Genomic DNA, 9,232 nt, shown 5'->3' on the forward strand with positions numbered 1-9,232 from the left:
TTACTATTTTGGTATGCCTTCCCTATCCCTTTTTCCTCTTGTGTCTTTCTAGATTGTAAATGTGAGGATTCAGGCTGTGTTTTCCTATTTATGTCCAATGCACCTTTTCAGATAGACTCTTTGTACATCAGCGACAAGAAGAACTGATGGTTCTTCTGCTTTCTTTTCTCTGTGGAATCAGTAATTTTTCTCTCTTCATTGGTTCCAATTTGCTGCAGATTTTTGCTATGAAACGTGGCTAAAGCCACTTTTGTTTTATCTCCTTCAAGTGCTGATGATGCTGATTGTGATGCTTTGCAACTTCAAGTGAATTTCAGTGGAAGATCAAAAAATGACTCAGAGATGGCTCTGACCTACAAGTAGAGGATGAACCATAAGAACAAAACTTCATGGAAAAGTTGAATTTTCTGGAGGGATTTGAAAGATCTGCCCGGAAGCAGTGCCAGGTAGAAGAAATAAGAAACCTTGGGAGCAACAGATTTGCCGTGCAGTAATACCACTGAATGGGTGTATTAAAAATTAAAAATCAGGTGGAGAGTGTGTGTTTGAGTTGTTTATTCGTTCAGTCGCTTCCGACTCTTCGTGACTTCATGGACCAGCCCACGCCAGAGCTTCCTGTCGGTCCTCAACACCCCCAGCTCCCCCAGGGACGAGTCCGTCACCTTTAGAATATCATCCATCCACCTTGCCCTTGGTCGGCCCCTCTTCCTTTTGCCCTCCACTCTCCCTAGCATCAGCATCTTCTCCAGGGTGTCCTGTCTTCTCATTATGTGCAAAAGTATTTCAGATTTGCCTTTAATTTCATTCCCTCAAGTGAGCTTTGTTGTTGTTTATTCGTTTAGTCGCTTCCAATGCTTCGTGACTTCATGGACCAGCCCACGCCAGAGCTTCCTGTCGGTCGTCAACACCCCCAGCTCCCCCAGGGACGAGTCCGTCACCTCTAGAATATCATCCATCCACCTTGCCCTTGGTCGGCCCCTCTTCCTTTTGCCCTCCACTCTCTCTAACATCAGCATTTTCTCCAGGGTGTCCTGTCTTCTCATTATGTGGCCAAAGTATTTCAGTTTTGCCTTTAATATCATGTGTTAGAGTGGGAAACTGGAAAATTGGAGGAGGGAGTTCTATTTATGCTGGCTTGAATAACTGAAGGAAAGGTGAGATAAATCCAGCAAATAAATAAAAGAGAATGGGCTAGACTCATGAGATGCAGAAACAAACAGTTTTGTTTGCATTGACTCAGCCATGAAATTGTTAGATTTTTAGCACTGGCAGAAGAAAGAAAATGAAAAATAATTGTGAAAAATCACCACACTTTTGAATGATACCTTGGCAATTGACCCTGTGATGAGCACAGGAAATGTTCCCAGTGGTGACAGAGAAACACTTTTGTTTGAAATATGGGAGAACTCCTGCCAGTCGGAAAGTGCAGTGCTGAATTTAATGGGCCTGCTTGCTGCCTCACTTGTACTATAAAACATGAACAGCCAATGCCTTTAATCTGGATTAATCATGGGAGCTCCAGCAAATCAAGACATTTGGAGGTCCCAGATTGGAGGTTGGAAATGGACAGTGATAAGTCACTGCCTTGGGGAATGTTTCTTTGACTTTGTAGTGGAAGCTACTTCTGGGATTACCTTGTGGTGTCCCATCCATGCACTAATCAGGCCAGTCCACTTAGCTTCCAAACCTAGGCAAGTTCAGCTAAGTGCCGCACTTGCTGAGACCTTCCAATTGGGCAGCACGATATTGTACAGCATGCGCACACCTGTCTGCGACTTCCTAAACCAAACTTGTTTTAAACCTAGGAAAAGGCTTACCTGGTTTAAAAAGATGGCTGAAATAAAGCTACAGTACAATAACGGATGAGTTATTTTCAATCCTTTTCCTATGATCTCAGGCCTCAATCAGAGTGCTGAGACAAGGGCACAGATAGAGCATCTCCCTATCAGACAGATTTTGGCTGGGATGACTCCTTGCCCAAGCCTTTAATAGAGCAGGGGGGTCCCCTACCCCGCTCTCCCCAAGCCCAGGGGCCACAAGTAGTGCTTGCTAAAAGCCTATCCGGGTAACAGAGCCCCACCCTTTCCGTTTCCAAGCGACTGTGAGTTAGAATAAGCAACAAACAGAATTGTGGCGTCACCGCCTTTCAGCACCACCTCCGTTCTCAGACCTTCTGCGTGGAGCTCTCCATGGTCCTGACTTCCTCTGTGAACGGAACAGCCAATGGATTTTACAGGTCCTGAACTAAATTTCAGCAGAACACAACGAAGCTTTTTTTATTCCCGACTAATCCGTCCAGGCCAGGTTATCAAAGTTTGCAGGACACACCAATCCCGCCTACTTCCTTACGCAGCGTAATGAGGTTCTTCCAGTAGAAGCCATACATTCGCAAATAGGGCCGTGAAGACCGCTCAGAAATACTGCTCGTTTTAAAGCTAAGCACGACGATCTTTGCACTGGCCCCACACGAGAGAGAGAAAGTCAGCCTTGAAAGTCTTGAGGCCACCTTAAGCAAGAGCCTCCGTTTTCTGAAAGAGAGAGGAAAAAAAGGCAAGGCTACTAATTGCTGGCCCCTGTGAGGAAGTCTGTTTGTCGTATTGGGAGTCCTTCATGGAGCCAAATTCCAAACTGTTCCAGGGATTCAACTGCACTGGGGGAATAAATGCCTTCAGTATGGTTTCATTAGCAATAAAAGGACTCTTTCAGTTAAGCTCAATTCTTGGTGAATGCAGGCACTCATCCATGCTGCTTTACTGGCAGTTAGGAAGTGATTAGTCACTGCCTTTTTTGAGAATGTTTCGTTGACTCTGTAGTGGAAGCAACTTCCGGGATTCCTGGGATTCCTGGACTTCAGAAAACAGCTGAAGACCTGGTTTTGCTGCCTTGCCTGGAGTGGGGAGAGGAAGAGCCACTCTTGGGGCTGGTTGGTTCCCTAGTTCTGCCAGGACCAGTTTTATCCCCTTATGGGTTGAATTAGATCCACCGTTACTTGGATTTCATTGCATTTTGCATTGATTGATTATTGGTAGTATTTATGATTTTATTGGATTTTAAATGTTTATTGTGAACCGCCCAGGGTCTCCCGTGTGGGGGAGATGGGCAGTGATAAAAATATGATAGATAAATAAATAAATAAAATTACCTTGTGGTGTCCCATCCATGTGTTATCAGGCCAGCCCACCTTAGCTTCTAAACCCAGGCAAGTTCAGCTAAGTGCCGCACTTGCTGAGACCTTCCAATTGGGCAGCACGATATTGTTCAGCATGCGCACAACACCTGTCTGCAATTTCTTAAACCAAACTTTTTTTAAACCTAGGAAAAGACTTACCTGGTTTAAGAAGATGCAAAGTGTTACATGCGCCCTGCAGTATTCTCTGACACACCTTTTTGCCTTTGAATTAAGCCCTTCCCGGCTCAACTTCATAGCTACCTAATTTCTGAAAAGGAATAAATAGGTCTATGGTCCCTAGCAATACCACAAAGTGCCCAAGGCGGTTTAGTTTGGAGTGCAAGATGCTTTCTTAGTCATGACTGTTAAAACATGCTGGTCACGGGCACTTTGATACTTGGAACAAACTGGGGTGGAGATAAAAAATATTGTGCAGGAATCGTCATTACACCACAGAAATTCACTATTCATGTAACAATGCCTGTAAGTTTAGAGGAAATCCCTACATTCAAAGAAAAGCATCCAGCATTCGCAGCATGCTATGCTGGGCTAAAATGGACCTCAGCAGTTTGAGATTCAGCTTGTTGTCCCGAAGAGCCAAAAGTCTAGATCAAAACTGCTGTAAACTCTGAACTTTGCACAGGGATGTGTTCCTTTTTCAGTTGCAGGAATGGGGGCTGGCACGGAGGAGCATTTGGAAACGTTATTCCTGTTCTGCCCCGAGGCCTCTTCAGACATTACGCACACACTTCTCTTGATTTTCTTCGTGTTTCTCTGAACAGTTCTGAAGCTTTTACCATTTCTCCATAATCCAGTCCTTCTGATTTCCAGCTGATGCCTCTGTAGTACAGCATCTAAGTATGTTCCCCATTCTACACCATTCGCTCAACAAAAATGTCTACAAAAGCAAAGCAATCACAGGATTGGAGCAGCCCCTGGTGAGTTTTGGGGTGTGAACCTATGGAGGGCACTGCTAGAAAAATCCTTTCTTTTTTTTGGCCACTCAAAGCATTGCTCTGCTGAACATGTTTTACTGTGTTATATAGTGGAGAACATAACAAAATGGAGATTGCACTCCCCCCCCCCCGTCTTTTGGACATGACCAGGGGACCCCCCCCCTTTGCCTAATCCCACCAGGCCCAAACTGACCCTCCCTGCCCCTGACAAAGCCCCCCTGCAGTCCCATCAAGCCAAGGAGCAGCCCCCTCCCCAGCTCAAGCCCGGCCCCCAGAAGGGAGTGGCAACAAAGTAGCCAAGGAGCAGCCCCCTCCCCAGCTCAAGCCCAGCCCCCAGAAGGGAGTGGCAACAAAGTAGCCATGGAGCAGCCCCCTCCCCAGCTCAAGCCAGCCCCCAGAAGGGAGTGGCAACAAAGTAGCCAAGGAGCAGCCCCCTCCCCAGCTCAAGCCAGCCCCCAGAAGGGAGTGGCAACAAAGTAGCCATGGAGCAGCCCCCTCCCCAGCTCAAGCCCAGCCCCCAGAAGGGAGTGGCAACAAAGTAGCCAAGGAGCAGCCCCCTCCCCAGCTCAAGCCCAGCCCCCAGAAGGGAGTGGCAACAAAGTAGCCAAGGAGCAGCCCCCTCCCCAGCTCAAGTCCAGCCCCCAGAAGGGAGTGGCAACAAAGTAGCCAAGGAGCAGCCCCCTCCCCAGCTCAAGCCCAGCCCCCAGAAGGGAGTGGCAACAAAGTAGCCAAGGAGCAGCCCCCTCCCCAGTTCAAGCCCAGCCCCCAGAAGGGAGTGGCAACAAAGTAGCCAAGGAGCAGCCCCCTCCCCAGCTCAAGCCCGGCCCCCAGAAGGGAGTGGCAACAAAGTAGCCAAGGAGCAGCCCCCTCCCCAGCTCAAGCCCGGCCCCCAGAAGGGAGTGGCAACAAAGTAGCCAAGGAGCAGCCCCCTCCCCAGCTCAAGCCCAGCCCCCAGAAGGGAGTGGCAACAAAGTAGCAAGCTGAGAACCCCCAACATTCCATCCTCCATCCAGGACACGCCCCCCATTGTCCCAACATTCCATCTCCTTCACAATGGACCTCCTGTCCTGAAAGGCCCCTTTTGCCTAAGGATGGAGCCCCCCCTCCCGACATATTGACAAGGACCTGCCTTGCTTCTCCAAACTGGCCAGCCAATCAGGTCCCAAGGATTTCCCGCCTTGTAATCCTCAATAAAAAAATCTTTGCTTTCCCATTGTTCAGGGTCCCTCTTTCTCGTACAGCAGACACCCAACAATTGCAACAAACATGGTCCTCCTCAGTGTTGTGCTTACTTACAGCTAGGCGCAGTCATACAACTAATGAATAGATGCCCTCACAGAACCCGTTTATTATATTGATTTACACAGACACCCATCTTGCGATTGTGACTCTTGTTTTCAGCAAGGTGATACATGACCCATACCCACACCCCTTACAGATATCAGACGACTGATCTGTTCAGTTTTATTGGCTTCTTTTGGCAGCAACCACCAGGATTTCCAAAAGGTGTCATCTTGGATCCTGTCCAGTGATCTCATAAATTTATTTATTTATTTATCAAATTTCTCACCGCCCATCTCCTCCGACCAGAGGGACTCTGGGCGGTTTACAACACAAAATTGAACAAGGACCTTCAGACCTTCAAGATCGACAGCTTCTGTGTAACATTTTAAGGTGACAATATTTTACATACCCACCAATTCTCATTTGCTTGACTTTCTAGAGCAGTGTTTCTCAACCCTGGTAACTTGAAGATGTGTGGACTTCAACTCCCAGAATTCCCCAGCCAGCCTTGCTATCACCCCACTTCTAGGAATGTCATTTGTAGCTCCCAGAAGTCTTGGAGACCGTGTCCTCATGATCTGATGACCAACCCTGGACCCTAGGACATCCCTCCTGGATTTTCACGTGCCCATGAAAATCAGATGAGCTGTAGAAACTTTGCTCACATATTGTGCATTTGTACAGTTTCTCTCTGGTATGGACCACAAGGTTGTATTTTTTACAAAAGCTTTCTCACGGTTGGAGCACTTGTGCAGCTTCCCGTCCGTGTGCACTACTTTGTGTTTTTGGAGGTGTGAGCTAGAAACGAAGCTCTTCCCATAGGCAGGGCAGCCGTACGGCCTCTCTCCCGTGTGGGCCCTCGCGTGGAAGACGAGCCGTGACCTCTGGCTGAAGGTCTGCCTGCAGTCCAAGCACTGATATGGCTTCTCGCCTGCGTGCGTCCTCTTGTGCGCTTTCAACTGGGAACTGGTCCGGAAGCTCTTCCAGCACTTGGAGCACTCGTAAGGCTTCTTGCCCATGTGGGTCCCTTCATGTTTAATAAGAGAGGCCATTTCCTGAAAATTGCCTCCACAATCAGAGCACTTGTGTGGCTTCTCGCCTGTGTATGTCCTCTTGTGTTTCACCAGTGATGCTCTCTCACTGAAGCTTTTGCCACAGTCCAAACACGCATGCGCTTTCCCACCGACGTTCGGATCTCCTTGGAGCACAGCCTCCCCTCTGGCCCCTCCGGAACTCTCCTCCTGGGGACCTTCCTTGACTCTCCCCAAGGGGTCCTGGAAGTCCTTGGCATCTTCCTCCAAGGGAGGTGGTGGTGCGGGACGCCCTGCCACCCTTTTCAGGAACTCCTGCCACTGCGAGTCCCAGTGTTGGTGCGATTCCTCCTCCGACTCCGGCTTAATGTGGGACGGGCCGTCCCCGGCCAGAAAGTCCTCAACGGTCCTCACTTGGACGACGAGAGGCTCTCCTTCCCCTCTCTCAGTTCCCTCTTCTTCTTTGGGTACCACAAGCCTCTGTTCCTCCATAGCTGTTCCTCCCTGCAGTTCCAGGAGGGGGAAGGAAAGGAAGAAGGAAATGTTAATGGGGGCAACGCAATCTGGACGGAATAAAAAGACCCACTTCTGTGTCTCTAATATTCCTTAATAACAATACAGCAGATCCTTGTTGCCCCTGTCCTGCATACTGATGTAATGGAAATGTTGCCTGCCAGCTTGTCTGATGGTGATTCCTCTCTGCCTGAGTTGTGGTACGTTTCAAGCAAATCTATTAAATTAGATAGGGGCCCGCAGGGGGCAACTTTCTGAACAGGGCTCTTGGATCTTTTCTTTGCTAAAATGACGGAATTATGCTCTCCACTGTTTTTTGCCGCAACAAAGCAAAAGGTTTGCTGCTACCAATCTGGAACCTCATCATGTTGCAGTGCATCCCATCGATGCAACTGTGAAAAACGGGGTAGCGAAAGATCAGGGACGAGAAGATCCAAGATCCCGCGCTCTCATCCCAAACGCGCAAACGAATCACAGTAATCAGGGAGATAGGGTGAGATCCCGGGGCCGGGCCAAAGAGAGGGGGGGGGGTCTGCTTTGCAAGAAGGGGACTCCTCCCGGGGGATGCACCTGGAAAGCAAAGGCGAGCTGCGCGCACGAGTGGGAGGGAAGCAGGAAGCCAAGGGAGAAGCGCCTCGCGGCCGCCACCCCCGCCCCGCCGCCTCCTTCCCCAGGGAAGCCGCGCGCGCTCCTTCCACGCGCCCCGCCGCCGCCGCCGCCGCCGCCGCCGCTCCTCGCCCCCGCCGCCGCTCCTCGCCCCCACCCGCCGCTCGCGCGGCCGCCCCGCCACGCGCCTCCCTTCCGGACGGGCTGCAGCCTCGCCGGCCACCCGCGTCCTCCTCGGGCGGGAGGGGAGAGGCCAGCGGCGCCCCTTCGGGCGGCCTCTCTGGGACGCGCAGCTCTATGGCTTTAACTCTTTCGCGCTTCCCCGGGCAGCCAGCTTTCCAGCGGCGGATTCGCACAGGTTAAGCTTGCGGGTTTTGCTTCCGGACGGGTGTCAAAACGTGTTGTGAGAAATCCGCAGCCCTCCCCTAGCACTGCTCACTCCCAGCCGAGAGTCAGAGATGCCTGGCTTCTGGAGGGCCATTCGGGCAATCCTACCCAATTCTTCCTTTTATGGACCCACTTCTCAAGAATTGGTCAAATTCATCTTTGTCCCTTTACTGCAATGTAAGTCTGTCTTGCTTTCTTGGCAATACAAAGGAAGAGAAGTTCCCATTGCCTTCCTCTGCGATGCCTCTTGTAAAGGGTTGCCTGGTGGTCTCTCATCCAATACTATGGCAAGTTATCACGCTTAGCTTCTGAACCCAGCCCAAATCAGCCTGACGCTTTCATCCGCTGAGACTTTGCAGATAGAGGCGTTAATGGGGGATCTAGAGGGCTGTGCCGGGGAGTGGGGGGGGGAAGAAAGGAAATGAGTGGAACTGAGGGGGAAGGAATGAAAGTGTGTGTTTCTCAAAAAGCAGCGATAGTTTTTTTTCTGTACATTCTTTTTCCTCCAGCTCAGTGCCACAAAACAACAGAACATTTTCCCAGCACTACATCAGGGTTCTAGTTCTGTTTGCAACATTTTTAGATGTTTAAAAAGTTTTATTTTAAGACAAAGACTTAGTTTCATTTTAGAAACCTTTTCAGTGTGTTAGGATGGCTTGCTTTTTCCATGCGAGACAGGGATGCCCTGCCAGGAGCCGAGATGGCAGGCCCGGGAGCGCAATCGAAGTCCCGCCTGGTTTGTGGCTGCTTCGCATCTTATCTGTTAAGGCTCTACTGTGGGTCAAGACCACTCTGAGGGTTGCAAGGGTCTTGTGGGGGGTCAGGCAAAATGGGGGCATGATGAAAAGTCGGTCTCGGCTCACCTCTCACTTTGCCTGCACCAGCAAGGCCGGCTGGGGAATTCTGCGACTCAAAGTCCACACATCTCAAAGTTGCCAAGGTTGAGAAACCCTGATCGGGATTATCGATTTAAATTTATTGTTTTCATTTGAACTCTTTTCCTGCTACCCAGAGTCACTGTTATGAGATGGGCAGCCATATACATTATTTAAAAATAAAACATCAGTGACTTCTGGTGGGGACCAGTGGTGGCTTGAGCATTTTTTTCTGCCGTCTACAGACTGACTTGTCAGCGGGGCATTTTTTTCGGGCTCAGGCAGGCTTCCTTAGAGCCCAGAAGTGTTCTCTGGAGCAAGGAGAACCCCAGGAATCGCCCATGTCCTCTGGATGGCTGGTCACAGCCAGAAGACCGCAAAACAGCATTTCACGATCAGCTGGTGAGTGAT

General features: G+C 49.9%; 1 protein-coding gene across 1 annotated transcript; it reads right to left on the reverse strand.

Annotated features, from left to right (window-relative positions):
- Positions 1 to 6,029: 6,029 nt before the first annotated feature.
- On the reverse strand, positions 6,030 to 6,932 carry LOC134489849 (zinc finger protein 22-like). Its single transcript, XM_063292723.1, has one exon. The coding sequence runs from the start codon at positions 6,930 to 6,932 to the stop codon at positions 6,030 to 6,032; it is 903 nt and encodes a 300-aa protein (XP_063148793.1).
- Positions 6,933 to 9,232: the final 2,300 nt, after the last annotated feature.

This window comes from Candoia aspera, chromosome 2 (genome assembly GCF_035149785.1).
Source record: "Candoia aspera isolate rCanAsp1 chromosome 2, rCanAsp1.hap2, whole genome shotgun sequence".
Taxonomy (NCBI): Eukaryota; Metazoa; Chordata; class Lepidosauria; order Squamata; family Boidae; genus Candoia; species Candoia aspera.

Bases quoted from the DNA above. Each gene is read 5' to 3' on its own strand.
- LOC134489849 (XM_063292723.1), bottom strand. From the start codon at position 6,932: ATGGAGGAACAGAGGCTTGTGGTACCCAAAGAAGAAGAGGGAACTGAG.